We start from the raw sequence: 19,215 nt of genomic DNA on the forward strand, positions 1-19,215 counted from the left end.
AGGGGAACCCATCCTTTGGTCGACACCAGATAGCAAACAACGTTGGAATAAAATATTAAAATATAGAAACGAGGAAAAACAGGTGAAGCAGTGGTTATAATTAAGTAGTTTGAGTCTGTGCAGCCGGTCTATTTCAAGGAATGTTTGAGATTACTTGACAGTTCAGTGTAATTTGAGGCTATGATTTAGACACACAGTTAGTGTAATGCTAATTGGTGTACATCAGCCAAAACTGATTTTTTTGCCTGTTTTCTTTCAATAGTCTCCCACTGTGTTACCTCACCACTAATACAGCCATTCACAAATCCTCATATAGAGCTACAGCCATTCTCACTATCATTGTCTAATCATCACAGTCAGAGTGTCTGATCTGCACTGAGTTCCGGTCACTCATTGGCCAGCTGTTAGATGGCTGCTCTCCTCATGTCACAGTGAGTGGAGGTCAAAGGTCAAAGAGGCTGGCGAGGGACGAGCTGAGAAAGACAGGGCAGCAGATAATGAGATGCTCCATGTTTCTCTCTCACTCAGCACGCAGTGAAGTCCCTTGTGTCCGTCACAAAACCGCTGTCACCTCACTCTGCCTTTCTCTCTCACCCACTCTCCAATTATACTGCTGTTTCAAACCATATCAGCTTTTTTAGCCCAGAGTGCTCTCCTCTCCTCTCCTCTCCTCTCCTCTGCTCTCCTCTCTCCTCTGCTCTCCCTCATTCAGCTTTGTAATGAAAACGGCCGGCCAAACGGAAACACAAGCGCTGCTGCAGATACAGACGCTCCACTCTTATCTGCTGTTCATTACGCTGCCCTCTCCTCTAATTAAAGCTGGAGAAGTTTCTCTTTCGCTCCATCTTTCTGCCTCTTTCTCTCTCTTCTCTCTCTCTCTCTGTCCTCTTCACTATCTTTTTCTCTCATCCTCTTTTTTTACACACGCACTCTCTCTCTCTCTCTCTCTCCCCCTCACAATCTTTATCTCTCATGCTGTTCTTCTTCTCTCTCTCTCTCTCTCTCTCTTACCTTCTATTTTTCTCACTCTCTTGCTCTTTTCTCTCTCTCTAGCTGTCCTATCTTAGTTGCCTCTTCTATCCATCTCTTTTTCTCTCAGTTGAGTTTCAATTTACCTCTCTCCATCTATTCTATCTCCCTCTCTCTCTTTTCTCTCTCACCCCATTTCTTGTCTCTCCATCCATTTTCTCTCTCTCTCTCTCCCTCTTCACTGTCCATCTCAGTTTCTCTAATGTTCTTCATTTGTCTCTTCTATCCATCTCTTTCTCTTTTTCCCATGCTCAGTTAATGTTCAATCTCTCCCTCTCTCTCTCCCCCTCTCTTCTCAATGTCTCTTTCTCTCTCTGTGTGTTTTCTCTGTCTCAGTATCTCTGATGTTCTTCAGTTGGCTCTTTTGTCCATCTCTGTGTCGTTTTCTCATGCTCCCTTGACTCTTAATCTGTCTCTCTCTCTCTCTCTCTCTCTCTCTCCATTGTTTTTTTCCCTCTCCATCGCTTCTTTCTTTCTCTCTGTTCTTTCCTTATCTATCTCAATATCTATAATGTTCTTCTATTGTCTCTTCTATTCATCTCCTTCTGTTATTTTCATTCTTAGTTGAGTTTCGATCTTTCTTTCTCTCACCCCCCCCACCACACACACACACACACACACACACATATGTTCAATAGCAGACGTCAGATCACCTTTAGAGAGGTTTAGTTCTTCCAATGTTGTTTGATCTCAGTCTGGTTAGTGGTGTTTGTGTCAGGCCACAGATGCAGCTCTAAGAGGGCCGTGTTTTAGTCCGAGTCAAAGCCCACAGCTCCAGCCTCTGGTGGTCAGACTAATGAGCCCGGACAAAAATAGGATATCCATCCTAGGCCAATCAGAAAGAATGGCGAGGCTGCTTACTGCGTTAGCCTGATTTTACGCAGCGAGAGAGCAGGCACGTTTCATCTCTCTGTCTGTGATAATGGTGGGAGGTGATTTATAGGAGTTTTTATGATGGAAACCGGTGCTGTGGATTGAATCTGAAAGCACCTTTTCATTTGGGCTTCCATTATCAGCTCCATCTCAGCTTTATTGGCTGTGTTGTATTCAATCTCGTCTCTCTGTGTTTCTCTGTTTTCCAGATGGACCCTGAGGCCAGGCCAAGGTAAGACAGCAAGAGTGATTCATCTTAGTCTCTCTCTCTCTTTTTCTCTCTCTCTCTTTCTCTCTCTCTCTCTCTCTCTCTCTCTCTGTCTTTTCTCTTTTTCTCTCTTCTTTCTTTACCTCTCGCTCTTCTCTTTTCTTTCTTCTCTCTTTGTCTCTCATCTCCCTCTCGCTTTTTTTTTTCTCTCTCTCTTTCTATTTCTCATTCATTTTGCTTCCTTCTCTGTTTTCTTTTACCTCTCTTTCTTTTTCTGTCTCTTTTCCTTCCTCTCTTTCTCTCTCTCTGTCTTTCTCTCTGTTGTCTCACTTGGTCTGGATCAGTCAGTATCCTCTGTGTGTCTGTATTGAATAAATACACTCTTCACTTCGGTGGGCACAAAGCATAGTCTTCCTCACCCCCCACCCTCCCCCAAACACACACACAGTTACTCACATAAACAAATACTCTAACACACAAAACAGTTGTAAATCTAAAACTCTAAATCTTTAACTTGCACACCACATTGTCCAGACGCATGACACATGTACACACACTGACACAGAGCATTCTGTCTTTGTACACACACACACAGACACACGACAAACACACCTTCACTTCACCCTTTATGCTCATCACGTCCTCAGGCAGGACAAGCAATTAGCAGCTCTGCTGTCTGTGTGCAGTGGAGCTGTGTGTGAGAGAAGAAGACCAGCTTTCTCTCTGTGTGTGTGTGTGTGTGTGGTTGTTTGTTTAATGTGATTCACACAGTCGTGTTCATCTCCTCCACAGGTAGATCTAAGATCTATAACAGCTCCGGTTTAGAATTTCTCTCACTGTTTGACTGTTTGCCCTGCAGAGCGTTCTGCGTGTGAAATGATGCCATTACATGGACACAGGAAAAAAACACTCTTTATCTCTCTCTCTCTTTCTTTTCTTTCTTTTTCTGTATGCCTCTCTCTATCTCTTTCTCTCTCGTTCGTTCTGTTTCAGAATTCAAGGTCTGCTTTACTGACATGATGTATACAAATATAACAAAGAAAAGAGAGACACACACACACATATATATATATCGCTGTTGATGGACGAAAACGTTGTATTTCCAAAATGCTAACTTTATAGGAAAAAACCTACTTTACTTTTAATGTAAGTCAATGGAACCAGATTTTTTTGCAAGTCATTTTGTGTCATTGCTTTTGTCATGAAATTTACATACAATGTAAAGAGAAACAGGCAGTTTCAAATTATGTAAAAAACTGAAAAAACACTAAAATGGAGAAATTGAGTCTTTCGACAGCAGCAATATGTATGCATATATATATATATATATATATATATATATATATATATATATATATATATATATATATATATATATATATATATATGAGAGAGAGAGAGAGAGAGAGAGATACACAGAAAAAAAGTTGAGAAAGTTGCAAACACCGACACACCCACATACATACATATATATGTGTATATATATATATATATATATATATATATATGTGTGTATATATATATATATATATATATATATATATATATATATATATATATATATATATATATATATATGTATGTGGGTGTGTCTGTGTTTGCAACTTTCTCAACTTTTTTTCTGTGTATCTCTCTCTCTTTATTTCTCTCTGTCTGTCTCTTTTACATTTCTCTCTGTCTGATCATCTCAGAATCAGACACATAATTTAAAAATCCTACTTCACTGACTTGGTGATTAAAGCTTAGAAACTCATTGTTTTTATGAACAAAATCAGACCAAAGTGAACATACACGCAGATCAGCTGTGTGAGCAAGAGCCTAATTCTGTATCATTACATCACCTACTGTTCTTCAACAAGGTCACCCACATCCCTCCCAACAGAAGCACACACACAGAGTGTTAATACAGAGCTGTTTGGAGTGTAATGAGGTGAATCTGGCTTAGGCTGTCTCATAACTACCCACAGAGAGATGAGACAATTTTGGTTTTAATCAAATACCACAGTATAAAACCTGAGGACAGTCATACCATTTCTGTGTATGATTAGTGCTACAGCAGATCACATGCCAGGACAGTACACTTTACACTGTTACAGTCTGAGCATCAGTAGTATTGCAGTATTGGTGATAATTATTGGTATAATATGATATTACTGGTATTTGGTATGTAAAGAAATAAGAGAGGTTCAGTTAAAAGTCTTTCAGTATAAGTTAATCATACCACAATAATACCCAACGCTGTGATAGATTTTGGTCAGCAATATCATTACTGAATCTGAAATGACTGTACTGCCCCTGCGTTTGAAGCAGATGTTAATGACACATGTTCTCTACATCATGACATACTGGTCTCACTTCAGAGAGAGAGATAGAAAGACGAGATAGGGAAGAGAAAGAGACAGAAAGGAGGGATGAGAGAGGGAAGAGAAAGAGACAGAAAGGAGGGAGCAGAGGGATGAAAGAGGGAAGACAGAAATAGAAAGAAGAGAAGGAAGAGAGGGAGAGAAAAGAGGGAAGAGAGACACAGGAAGGAGAGGGAGGGGAAGAGAGAGAATGAAGCGGGGAGAGAAAGATAGAACGGTGGGATGAAAGAGGGAGGAGAGATAGAAAGGAGGGAGGGGAGGAGAGAATGAAAGGGGGAAGAGAAAGATAGAATGAGAAAGAGAGATACAAAGCAGAGAGGAGAAGATAGATAGAAAGGAGGGACGAGAGAGGTAGAAAGTAGAGGAGGGGGGGGAAGAGAGTGATACAAAGGAGGGAGGAGAGGAGGGGAAGAGAGTGATACAAAGGAGGGATGAAAGAGGGAAGACAGAAAGGAGGGAGGAGAGAAGGGGAAGAGAAAATGAAAGGGGAAGAGAAAGATAGAAAGGAGGGAGGGGAGGAGAGAGACGAGAGAGAGACATTAGGGGGAAGAGAGGTAGTAAGGAGAGAGGGAGGAGAGAGAGGTAGAAAGGAAGGAGAGAGAGGGAGTAGAGAGGAGTAGAAAAGAGATATAGGGGAGTGAGGAATAGAGAAGAGAGACAAAAAGGAGAGAAGAGAGACAGAAAGGAGGGAGGGGAGAGAGGAGAAAGGAGCAGTTGTAATGGTATCTGTGCTGAAAGTGTTTAGAGTGCAGAATCATTAATCCATTTGGTCTGAGCTGTGGAGAGACTCTGTAGCAGCACTGTGAACGCACACACACACACACACACACACCTCGACATATGCACATTCACCCACATGCTCACAGAGCCAGTACACACCTGTGAACAGAGAGAGAGAGAGAGAGAGAGAGAGAGAGAGGGAGAGAGAGAGAGACGCAATCTCCAGGCTTATCATGTGGATCTAATCTTCTAATTACAGCTCCTCCGAGAAACTCAAGTCATGGGTTCATACACGTATGTGTGTGTGTGGACATGTGTGTGTTTCTGTGAGGTGACGATAAGAGAGCGGAAGTTACAGGAAGGAAAAGCGGGCTGTATTGCATGTGCATACTGATGAGTTGTCATCCTCTCTTTCTCTCATTGATTAATTCCAGCTGATTCGATCCACACACACACGCACACACAAACGCACACAAACATGCACTCACTCCCATCTGAGTTCACACACACATCCTTGAGAACACACACACCTCATAGTGAGAGGCATTGATCTCATTTCAGCTTCTCATCCCTCTGCTGCTCTCAAATGATCAGTCAGAGAGCATGACATGCTCTGTCCTCCCTCTAGTGGACAGGGGTTTAAGGGGTAGGGGGGGGGCAGTATGTATTACAGATCAATACAGAAAGTCAGGACTAAATCAGGCTTAGTGTACAACATCTCCACTCTGGGCAAAGCTCTTTTGGAGCTATTATGGTGCGGCAGGATAAGGTTTATGGAATGCTGACAAAAATCCCATTGAACCTAATGAGTTTCTATAAAAAATACCTAAATTACTCACATGGGAGACACTACATACTTGAGTTTCCAGTTTAAAAGTCCTACTCAAACGAGCTGCACCATGTTGTTGTAGCTAACTAAATTACAGCGCGAAACAGCATATGCCATTATGTAAATGTTAGCCTGACTTACAAAGAATAAATGCATAAATACAAATAAGACAATATGCCCAATCTATTCTAACATTGTGACCTTGCAAAATATATAGAATTTGAAATTAATGACACTCTACATTTACATATTTTGACAAAAAAACAGTAGCTACAATTTCTCATTAGGATGAATGTTCTGTAAAGCTTGTCCAATCTTATAACTACGACAGAACACATTTTTTGGCGAAGTAGAGATAGGTCAGTTGGTACAGCCTTTGTTTCAGATATTGTATTTTTATTGTTCTCAATGATGTATTGAATTGAAAATGGAAACATTAACATAGACAACACAACGTGTGTGTAAGGCACATTTTCAGCAACTCTTTATTTTTGCTATATTGAAAAACACCCTGCTGTATTGTATTGAATCAAATTTCATTTTTTTGCTGCTTGATAAGGTGGAACAGACACAATACTCCAGCAAAACCTGTGCCAAGATTAAAAATGCTAAAATGCTATAAAAGTCATGTATACGGACATTTTGCTGTGTATCACTACATCCAGTTAAACTGGACCAGTTATCCTCATACTCTCCCAGCAGCAGGACAAACCCTTAGACATCTACATCACTTGTGAGCTCCTGTTAAATCTTGTTTTTTTTTTTTGTTTTTTTTTTAGTGAAACAGGCAGCTGTGTTCAGTGATCCTTAAAGACAACCTGAAATCAAATCTGACGTTTTACTTTGTTAGTTCAGGTATGGAAATATAAAATTAACCAATAATATCATAATATTACCAATAATGTCATAATAATACCTTCCACTCCCGCTACCCCCAACTATAATTGAGCAAAACTCCCTCCCTAATACTGCACTTCTCTCAGAAATACGTCAAAGTACGGATGAAAGTGCATTATGAGCTCACGTTGACAGTTCTTACAATATGCTTAGAAAAGCTTAACATGATGTAATTTATCATGATAACATAATCATATCACCTACCCCTAAGTGGAGGTCATTGTCAGACATCGAAGGTGGAGACAGAGATGCGGTTTCTCCTTTATTGTCAAAGACACACACATATCCCAGACAAACACTTTAGGTTCAGTGAAGACAACCCTGAATTCTCTGAACCATCCGAAACAGAGCAACTGAAAACATTCTTAGGAGAAGGACATGTTGCATAATCCTTTGGCTGGAAGATGCATACAAAAATGTCACAGCTTGAAGAAAAGTTGACGGTCATGTTAAAAATATATTATCAGTAACAGCACTAGTTTCTAATAGAATGTACTGTACGTGCAGATAGGTGACAAATTAAAGGAAAGCACTGATTAAATTAGTAGAGAAAAAAGTGTGATAAGTCCAGACAGGTGTACTGAGTCATACAATTAAGAAGTTAACTTCCCTCCACGCTCTGTGGCATGTACAAATATGTCCAGTTGACCTTGATTTTGGATCAAGATGGCAAGAGGAAAAGATCTGAGTGACATTAAAAGAGAGTTCTATATTGGAACACGGATAGCTGGAGCTCCAGTCACAAAGACTGCTTGACTGTGCTTCACTAGGAACAGTAACATCTGCATTTAGATCTATAAGAAAGACATTTAAAAATAGGATCTGAAATTGTGGTTGAAAACGAACATTCAACGAACATGATGCTTGTGTGATACACAAGGAAACCCAGAAGAGAATGTGTTCCTCAGGATTGAGAATGTCAATGTAGCATGTGATCAGACTGTGTCTGCAAGAACAGACTGTTCACAACTGCATAGAGAGGGATTTAATAGTAGGGTTGCAGTGCATAAATGCCTCTTTACAAAGACTAATGCACCTTTGAGAGTTCAGTGGTGTAAAAACATAAGCTGTGTTCAAAATAGTATGCTGTGTTTGAAATAGCATACTGTGTACTACATACCGCATACTACATCGGTGTGTACTTTATACTGAATCTTACTCTTCATCAGTAGTAAACGGTAGAGTATCCAGTACACGACATGAGCTGTGTGCTGAACTTCACAGAAGGGGCGGGACTAGCCAGCCAACATCTGGCACTGAGCCAGTCAGACCATCTTAAGACCCTCCCCATTTTCATCAGTCCTCAAATCTCTGCTTATCAACTGTTGCTAGCCCCTTTTTAGTGTGGACGTTTATATTTTGGTCAAGAGATACCAGACTTAAAATACACTGCATACCGTTAAAAAAATGTATTGACAGGGTTTATCTCTGTGGTAAACCTGTGTTGTTTCCAAACACCTGTTTTCCTCTGTTTGTGAGTCATTTCAGTTTCATTACACTCACAGTTGGTAATAAGAGCTAATTTGACTGAATAGTAAGCAGTGTGACCCCACATGGGAGCCTGAATAGCCCTTGCTGAGCTAATTGAGTTATTGTTTTATCCACGTTATGCAGAACGTTATCTCTTAAACAAAGTCAGCACATCACCTTAAGACCAGCAGAGGAAGCTGAAGTGGCTTCAGCACTGTACTGAGTGCAGCAGCATTTGGTCAGTTTTCTTTCATTTTGCTGCTTTAATGTATAGAAGAAAGGCTGAATCCAGAGCTGTTAGAATATCCAGGTGTTTATGTGAGTGGTTACATCCTCCTGGAAAGGCCACGGTGCAGTTTGGGATGCAGTGTATGTCATGGAGATTTGACGCACTGGAGAAATTCATGTTGGTTACATACTGCGTACTGCTCACTGTTATTGGGCAGAGTTAGTGAGCAGTATGTAGTAGGCTATTTCAGATGCTGGTATGCAGAGATGATATGATAAAATGATATGGTCAGATGAGTCATCCTTCACCATATCCTCCACAAGTGGGCGAGTGCATGCGTAGTGTACACCGAGAGAACGGTACAGGCCTGGGGTCCAGTGGCTCTGATATGTTATGTGGCATTTTTCTGGCATGGTTTTGGTCCACCTGAGGGGTCACTGCAAATCAATACAAAGTCGTTCTGACTGATCAACTTTATCTACTGTATGTACTGTGTGTGTATCAGCTACATTAGCCTTGTAGCTTCATAGCAAAAGTTAAGAAACCAAACTTGAGATACAAAACATGTCTTGGCTGATGGACTATATTTAGGCTAAGGAGAAAAAACTTCAGAGTCAGAGGCTTCAGTTCACCTTTCATATATAGGCAGCAGTACATGAAGGCAGAGTGATGAATTACAAATGATGATATCCAGTGGCGATACTGTCATGCCTTATATAACCTTATAGCCTTTTGAGAGGAGTCACACGTACATACTTTAAAACTCAAGAAATTCTCTTGTCAAATCAGAGCTGTCTTCAGCTCCTGACACTTGTATTGTTGCCTTGTGCACTACATCACATAATGGTCTGACATACATGAACAGATGCTAGTGGTGCATGAGGCACAGGTAAACAAGTTGAATTTATCCAAGGTACATTTCTGAACTGTTAGCAGTTTGTCAGTGACTGTTAATTCAGTATCTGTTCAGTATCTGTTTCTGTTTCATTCACATGTCATATTTTTGCACAGAAAGTAAGATGAATGTAAATGTAATTAATTTAACTCATTATGTAATTATGTAATTACAAATCCTTGTAATGTGAATTGAATGTGCCCCTTCTAAGGTCATCTTTACCTTTCCACTGTGTCCATATCAGCATGAATGAAACAGAGTGTGTGTGTGCTTCAGCATGTGTGTGTGTGAGTGGGTGTGTGAACCGTTTGGAGTACAGCATGGCTGCTCTGCAAATGAGAGCAGACGAGCCATATAAATCATGCAGTGTAATCACTCTAATATGATAACGCACTGCAGGAATCTGGCACTTCTAATTACCATACTCTCCCTCTCTGTCCCTCTCTCTATCTCTCTCTCTCTCTCTGTCCCTCTCTCTTACGCTCACTATCTATCTATATATATATCTATATATATATATATATATATATATATATATATATATATATATATATCTCCAATAGTTTTTGACATAATTTGAAATTTGATGCCTGTTGTCACACTTATGAACATGTATGTACACTTATGAACATCCTTGTGTTCAAACTTCAAAGTTCAAACTGTTCATGACTAGCATAAAAGTTCAAGAACAATATACCATTCGGGTTTTGATCGGGCAGGCCGTTCCTCTTTTAATCACCCCCCTCCAGGTTTCCCAATCACTGAGCATTGAAATCTCCTAGCAAGACTATGGAGTGTTTAGGTTGGGCCCTGTCTAGAACCCCACCCACTCACTCCAAGAAGACTGAATACACCAAACTGTTGTTTGGAGTTTGATTCCAGAGCCAACTGAATTATATATTTATTGCACAATATGTGTGTGTATATATATATTATATATATATATATATATATATATATATATATTGTACAATAAATATATAATTCATATATATCATATCATATGATTTCATATATATATATATATATATATATATATATATATATATATATATATATATATACTATACACACCGATCAGGTATAACATTATGACCACCTCCTTGTTTCTATGCTCATTGTCCATTTTATCAGCTCCACTTACTATATAGGTGCACTTTGTAGTTCTACAATTACAGACTATAGTTCATCTGTTTCTCTGCATACTTTGTTAGCCCCCTTTTACCCTGTTCTTCAGTGGTGGATCATTCTCAGCACTGCAGTAACACTGATGTGGTGGTGGTGTGTTAGTGTGTGTTGCGCTGGTCTGAGTGGATCAGACACAGCAGTATATAGTAAGTGGAGCTGATAAAATAGACAATGAGCGTAGAAACAAGGAGGTGGTCATAATGTTATGCCTGATCGATGTGTATATATATATGTAACAATGTACTCTTGTCAGACTCAACAGAAATAGAAGTCTTTGACAACAATTCAGCTCGCCATGTCTGGAGAAAAAATCCCAAGAACCTTCACAGTGAAGTAAGGAGGTGGGAGCATCATGAAATGGGGCTGTTTCTCTACAAACGGTACTGGGGCATTACACCTTATCAAAGGACACATGAATGTAACATTGTACCGGGAGATATTAGAGGAGAATTCAGTCTCATCAGTTGACAAACTGAAGCTTAACAAGACAACAACCCCAAATATACAGCCAAAATAACACAAGACTGGTTTCTAAAAAAGAAGGTGCTTGCGTGCAAATGCCAGCTGAAGGTGCCTAGCCAATCTCCTGCCTTTCTTTCTTACAAGTGTCTTGTGGTGCTTGCCAGGCTGCTGTTGTGAATATGTTCTTAATGGTTGCCTGGTTAAATTAAAGGCTAAATAAAATAAAATCCCACTAAACATGTTGGAAGGATTTTGAAGTTGTAGGTCTATCAGAGGGACCATCATAACCTTAGAAAATTGAGAATGATTTACCAAAACCACAATGCTGCAAAAACCTCATCACTTTCATTCGGTTTTAAAGCAGTAATTGCCAAAAACGGCTTAACAAAAAGGTGCTAATATTATTCATTTGTGAATACATTTTCCCAGTTTAATTTTTTAAACATATCTTTGTTTATGCTTATGAATACATTTTTTGTTCATATCTATGAGTACAAAACGTGTGTAAATTTGAAGTGGACATATGCTCTGTATAATAACCAAAACCAAAGTATCTAAATACTTGTTTTCCCTCTATCTATCTGTCTATCTTGACTGCATTACCTCTGAGATGAGTCGCAGGAACTCACACATATATACACACACACACACACACAGAGTTGTGATCAGCGTGTGGTCAGACTAATGTGCCATTCTACCACTCCTCTGCATTTCTTTACCTCTTTTTCTGTCTTTTTTCTGCACTGTTTTACATGGCTGGTGAATTTTTCGATGTTTATGTAGAAGTGTGATGGTCTGTATGCCCCCATTGATGCTGTGAGAGGGTTATATGAGTGCAAATCACAGAGTGGTCTTCTCTCTCAGTGTGAGGGAGCAGGAGGAGAGAATGGATCTGAAGAGATTTCTCCTCTTCTATTTCATTTAATCACGGTCTTTACAGCTCTTCTCTCTCAGACAGTCCCTGACTGTAAGAGTCTTTGTTCTTAAAGAATCATTCTTTATGCTGACGGTGTGTCTGTGTGAAAGAAGGAGCGTGTTTAGGTGTGTATGCATGCATGTGAGTACATGTTTGTGTGGGGGGGGAGGTCTGAGGTTGGTCAGGTGTTTGGTTTCCTTTAATAAAATATTCAAACAGCCCAGAGTGTACACACACTCCATTCTCATGAGAGAGAGAGAACGAAAGAAAGAGACAGAGAGTAAGGGAGAGAGAAGAGGGAAGACAGAGGTGAAGCGACAAAGAAAGAGAAAGAGAGAGAAAGAGAGAAAGACAATGAGAGAGAAAGAGAAAGTGTGAGTGTATCTGTGTTTGTAGGGAGGCAAAAAGAGAGTAGGGGTGTGTGTGTGTGTGTGTATCTGCATATGCAGGAAGAATCAACATGCAGACTGAATAATTTAAGGGGTTATGTTATGGGTGAAAAGATCTCTCTCTGTCATTCTCTCTCCTTGCCTCTCTCTCTCTCTCTCTCTTTCTCTCTTTTTCTCTCTGTCATCTTTCACCTTTTTTATTACACATACTCCACTAAGTGTTAATTTTACACTCACACTTGCAGTAACACCCACATTCTCTCTCACACGCACACACACACACAACCACACACTCTTACAAACACATGTAAATTCTCTCTGTCGTGCTCTGTCTGCTACTCTTTGTAGTTTGTAGTACACAGCAGACCGGTCTCATTGATGCTCATTGTTAATTGTCAGCAGTTAGCTGGACACAGCAGATTTGAATTGTGGGTTTAAAAGAGCGGTGGGCTTAAAAGAGTCCATGGACTTCAGCAGCTGGTCTTAACCAAATGGTATTTTTTAAGCCTTCCTCATATTCAGTTTGTAATATGAAAAATATAATCTTGCCCCAACAATGCAGCTGATAGCCATCTCAGTATAATGCAAGGTCACCATGGCAACCAAACCCTTCTGTATATTTATCTTCCCTGTTTGCCATTTTGAAATATGGGCCTTTATAGATAAAAAACAGGGAAATGATAAAAATGGGTTTGAAAATTAAGCCTTTGAATTGCTGCTCAGCAAACAAACAAACAGATAAACAGGTGAATATATGAGCAGATTAGGCTGTAGCTTTGAAGCAGTGTGGCAGTGAGAATGTGAGTGACTGAGGGTCCCTCTCGCTCCGAGATGTAGACTTTAGTGTACACCTGAACACAGTGATCTGTTTCTATCAGCTGTTTTCTGCTGCAGTGTTTTCTCTTTCTTTTCCTTTTCTGTGGTGACTTCGGACTCCTGACCTTTCGCAGTAATCCTGCAGTACGCTGTTAGGCTGTAGAGTGTCCCTCATGGACCCCAATACTGCGATGCTAGCATTTCCTGTCTGGCTGAGCAGTGCCTCCGGAGCAGGTCCACCAAGTCCAGAGAGCAGACCATGATTCATTGCTCTGTCCATCAAAGGGGGGGAAGAGAGAGAGGGGCAGTTTTGATGATGTCAGTCATAACCTTTTTCACAAAGTTACTGCTGTGTGTGTGTCTACAGAGTTGGGATGTAATGCAGTACAAGTGTTGGGAGTATATACTGGCGGTATCTATTTTTTTTTCCCTTTTTTTCACATTATTTGAGCACAGCAGCTGTCCTTTATACTGTGTGAACATTTTATGATGAGTGGACTAATAGAAATGCTCCAATTACTTGGAATAAAATCTCTTCCTATTAACTTACATGTTAAGAACATTTTTCGTGTTGTTTTGACAATGACTGTATTCAGAATGTGGAAGTGAGGGACACTATATGGCCAAAAGTATGTGGACACCTGACCTCGCACCTGTATGTCTTATTAGACATCCCATTTGCAATGATATGGTCATATAGGTGTGAGGTCAGGTGTCCACATACTTTTGGCCGTATAGCATTAATATGGAGTTTTCCACCTTTTGCAGCTGTAACAGCCTCCACTGTTCTGTGAATACTTTCCGCAAGATTTTAGAGTGTGTCTGTGGGAATTTGTGCCCATTCAGTCAAAAGTGCATTTGTGAGGTTGGACACTGTTGCTGGAGAGAAGGCTTGGCTCACAATTGACATTCAGTTCATCCAACAGATGCTCAGTTGGGTTAAGGTTATGGCTCTGTGCAGGCCACTGGAGTTCCTCCATGCCAAACTTGTCTTTATGGACATTGATTTGTTCACAGGAGCACAGTCATGCTGGAACAGGAAAGGGTCTTCCCCAAACTGTTACCACAAAGTTGTCTAAAGTGTCTTTGTATACTGTAGCATAAAAATTACCTTTCACTGGAGCTAAGGGGCCGAGCCCAAACCCTGAAACTCAGTCCCAGACCATTGTCCTCCTCCACAAAACTTTAGTTGACACTATGCATTCTGTTAGGTGGCGTTCTACTGGCATCTTCCAAACCCAGATTTGTCCCTCAGACTGCCAGATAGTGAAGCATGATTCATCACCCCAGAGAACACATTCCCACTGCTCCAGAGTCCAGTAACTGTGTGATTTACACCATTCCAGCCAATGTTTGACATTGCACTTAGTGATAGGCTTGTGTGTAGCTGCTTGGCCACTGAAACACATTTCATGAAGCTCTCAACACACAGCTCTTGTGTTGATGTTGTTTCTAGAGGTGGTTTGAAACTCTGTAGTGGGTGATTTTTACGCAATATGCACTTCAGCACTTGGTGGCTTTGCTCTGTGAGTTTAAGTGGTCTGCTGCTTCATGGCAGAGCTGTTATTGCTCCTAGACACTTCCATTTCAAAGTGGCATCTTATGAGAGTGCCACATTTACGTACGATTCATTCCATTGCCAGTGTTTGTCTATGGAGATTACATGGCTGTGTGTTTGATTTTATACTTCTGTTACCAATGGGTGTGGCCAAAACACCTTAATTCAGTAATTATGTAGGGCATCCAGATATTTTTAGACATATATGGACAAAAATGCTGTATATGTGACAGTTTTGACTATAACAAGTTTTTGAGAACAACAGCTAACATAGAATGTATTATTTCTCTAATAAAGGTGGTATTAATCATTGATCATATGGATAAAAATGTACATGGCGTGTTGCAAACACACTTGTTAAACCGACTGTAAAGAGGAACTCAGCAATCACTTTCTTTACGAACACTGAAGTTCCTGCTGTCCTGAATGGACAGATCAATCAGTGTAATGATCCATTATGAATCTCAGCATCACTAAACTCTTTTAAAGGGTTATGGAACTGAACAGTCTCTAGCAGTACACATGTAAACGAGTGATACGTTTAGCATCAGTGTTGGGCTGCACTCGTGCATACATGCGTGGGAAGTTACATACATGTTCATATTAACTGAAAATCACACAGCTACCCACTTTATAGTCAGATCTCCAGGATTTTGTTATTGGGTAATGGTGTTTTATTATAGAAAACATTTATTAATTAATTTAAATTTTCTAGTATGGCAGGATCAATGGTGGGTCAATATTAGGGGTGCGGGAAAAACTCGATTCTTAGATGCATCGCGATGCGCACGTGGACGATTCTGAATCGGTTCACAAATGTCAAAAATTGATTTTCTAAATATTTAATTTATGATGTAACGTTGACGGAACGCAAAAGGCGGAACTGGAAGTGCGGAATTGCAGCGCCCGGACAGTCTGTGGCGGCACACTACTGGATGAGCGAGAAATCCGACCGGCTCCCTCTGCATTAAAGCCAGATTAGATCAGGAGTGACAACCCAAATGTTAAGAAGAGACATTTTGCCTTTCAACAAAGTCAAACCACCTTGAGAGCCACAACATTTAATGCCCAGTATGTGTTAATGTCGTAGTATTGGCTAAAAATATAAACGAGAGCGCAGATTTACTTGGCTCTACTTTAAGCTTCAGCTATAACTGTATGTTTATACAGTATATAATATATATATATATATATATATATATATATATATATATATATATATATATATATATATATGTATATGTTAGCCGCTTTCCTCCCATCTCCGCCAGAAAACTTTTCTTCAAAACTAGAAGAGTTTCTTGTAAAATGTCTCAGAATCCGGCTGTTTTACGAGGCTGAGGTCGCTTCTTATTCTCCAGCTTCTCGTTCTAATTTTCCCGTTCCACCTTAAATTCTGCCTTAGGCGGCGAATATAACTGCTGCACCATTTAAGGTGGAACGGGAAAACTCGAAAGAGAAGCGAGTTCATTTTCGCAACTTTTTAGAGAAAGACAGTCTCTCGTTGCAGATTTAACCAACCGCGCTGCTTATAAATGCGAATAAGTCCTCCAAATGCAAATGTTCGTCTTAATCTCTGTTTCTTCGTTCGCTACTGGCGAGGCCAGACCTCGGTGCTATGTGACCTGCTGTCTGCTGTCTGTTCTCGGTCGCTGAGAACCAGGGCTTTCGCGCTGTGCTGCACACTTTGGAGCCGAGATTCAGCGTCCAGTCTCGAAAATACCATATAAATAAATATATATATATATATATATATATATGTCAGTATGATGCTACTGCCCTTATACATCCCTAGTATGGACACTTCTTTTAATCAGCTGCTTTAAAGCATTGCATAATTAGTATGTCGAAAAGTATGCAGTCACTTGCTAATCCAACACTTCTGAAATCAAGGGTTTTAATAGGGAGTTTCCCCTTCTAGGAAGGCTTTACGATAGATAATATAACATTGCTGTGGCTGAAGCCCCCCCTAAATAGGTTCTCAAATTGCCCAGTTATAGCGTATAAGGTTTTCTCACTGCAGCAACACATGCATCATTCATACCTGCTTACGTACATATCAGTATATATGTACTATACCTATACGAACCTGTTAGCATGTGTGTGCATTTCTGTAGGTGTGTGTGCTGCTCAGCCTGTGGAAGCATAGATGGGTGGTCTAAAAATATATGAGGGGAGACAGCAGTGCACTACCTTTAAATATTGATGTGCATCTCCCAGGTTCCTCTCCTGAGGGTGAGTATTTAAGTTTAGCACGCCTTAATGCCAAACCTTAATGCCAAACCAGGGATGTGCTGGTTCAGTCCTTAACTACAGTACTCACGCTACCTCACACAACAACAATACTTTTATCCGACGGCCGGGCTCTCTCTGCTCCTTGCTATTCTTTTGTATCTTTTGCAGTGTTGTATGCCTTTGTGTCTCATGCGTAGGTGATAGATAACCTTGTGCTTCCCGCTGTGCCTTCCTGATTGTGTTTGCAAGATGCAACCTGTTATTTTCTTTGGCTGCTTCATGTTGAGCTGAACAGTGGATGGGAATGTTGTATAGGTAGGTGTGCAAGGCCATTCTACTATGTGCATAAACTGTACCCACATTTTAAGGTTTGAAACCTGTGGCCATCTAGTAACTAGATTTGTTTCCTTCACACTGTCTTAAAATACGTACATGGGTCATTCTATTGGTCTAAATTGCATGGAAATATTTTATATAACAGCCAGACATTGCATTAACATGATAGGGTTGGGCGATTTGTTGAAATGTATTGGTATTTTGGTAATTTACATCACATTAAATCACAATATGCTTTTCTGAGCATGGATATCATTAGTAATTAAAGAACACTGTACTGCATGTTGCATTACAAATAGAGTATATTTACTCCTGAATTTGAATTTAGTGCAGAGCAGTATGTAAAATATTGAATAAAAATCATTGTATTCATAGTTTTGACAGTAATTTATGCTGCTGGTTCTTTTTTTCTGTTCTAACATATTACGGCCAGCATTACATGATATTTTTGTCATTGCCAAAAAAAAAAAAAAGGTAATCGTGGAATCATTGTCATCTTAATATTTTCCATTATTTAATTTAGTTGGAACTTATAAATTTTGTGTAGAGTAACACAACTTTATAAATCACAAATCAACCTGTGTTTTTAGATGTTTTATTTAGTATTTCAGTATTTTTTGGAACAAAAATAAGTTATTAGATGTTAAGCAATAATCAATTTTTAGTACTGTCGCTGAGATTTGTTCACTACTTCAAAATATACTTCAGTATAAAATATACATAGATCATTTTGTTATAATACCATTTTTGATGCTGTAAAGTTTTCTGGTTACATCTAAAACAATATAAAACCATTCCTTATACACAGCACATCTGAGTGATCTAATATAAAAGAACAGCACCAGTCACGGTGCTCTATATGGTAGCAGTGTTATAAAGATCAGATTTCCCAGAGTCACAGCTCCTCTCTTCTTTAACACTCTCCGTCCTCCATCTGCTGTGGCCCTGTGAGTTTGGGACAGAGTCCAAAATGAGAGCTTCATCTGCTTCAGTACGCTTCCATCTTCCTGATTAGAAGACGGATCAAGTTAAAATGGTGATGAAATGAAAGCTATGAATGAATGGTAATGAAAGCTAACAGGGACCAGTTAGCATGATCTAGTTTGCATAATGTTAACTGGTTCCTAGTAGCTTTTGGTAATTGATAGCTGTGTTAGCATTTTCATGTGAAGTGTTCTTGTAGCTAACAGTGTATTGATCCTGAGCAGTGGAGAGTGGAGCAGTCACATTGGAAGAGGGGGACGTGTGGAGTAAGCATGTTCTGTGACGGTGGGGCACCGAACTACCCCCCCTTGAATGTGTCGCTGCGATATTTAGATCCGCTCTGCGTATCTGTAGAAAAAACTTTTAAGGGCAAGACTAGCTCACCCAATCCTGCAATCCTCCCTGTCACATTGCATCTCTTCAGAGAGAGAGAGAGTCTTTCTCCGCAGCTTAGCCTGTGAAATGAGCTTTGTGGCGCCACAACAAGCCGAACAGAATTACCTCAGCTTTTTTGTCCTATTGAAGGTAAAGCACCATTGGATTCCATTATCCATTGATTTGATTTAGGTTGTTTTTTCCTCTGTACCCATGTGGCCCACATTAGAGCTCCAGTCTGGAATGGCATTAGGGAGTGAGTCATAAAGACCTGCAGTATGTCACTGCCATCATAACTAGGCGTGGGTAGTGTAGCCTAAAGCCATACACAAGTAAAAGTACTATTATGTGAAATAATGACTCAAGTAGAAGTAAAAGGACCTTTCTAAAAAAAAGTACTTGAAAAGAAGACAAAAGTAGCCAGGCAAAGAACTGTTTAAGTA

The 19,215-nt window shown here is 39.9% G+C and overlaps 1 protein-coding gene across 1 annotated transcript in view; it reads left to right on the top strand.

Moving 5' to 3' along the window:
* The window catches only part of trim44 (tripartite motif containing 44), a 61,216-nt gene that overhangs the window by 22,971 nt on the left and 19,030 nt on the right, over positions 1-19,215 (top strand). The window contains exon 5 of the mRNA XM_036575927.1: positions 2,112-2,134. Within this exon, the coding sequence (XP_036431820.1) occupies positions 2,112-2,134 (23 nt within the window). The remainder of the gene's footprint in view (positions 1-2,111; positions 2,135-19,215) is intronic.

This window comes from Colossoma macropomum, unplaced genomic scaffold, assembly GCF_904425465.1.
Source record: "Colossoma macropomum unplaced genomic scaffold, Colossoma_macropomum, whole genome shotgun sequence".
NCBI classification, from domain to species: domain Eukaryota; kingdom Metazoa; phylum Chordata; class Actinopteri; order Characiformes; family Serrasalmidae; genus Colossoma; species Colossoma macropomum.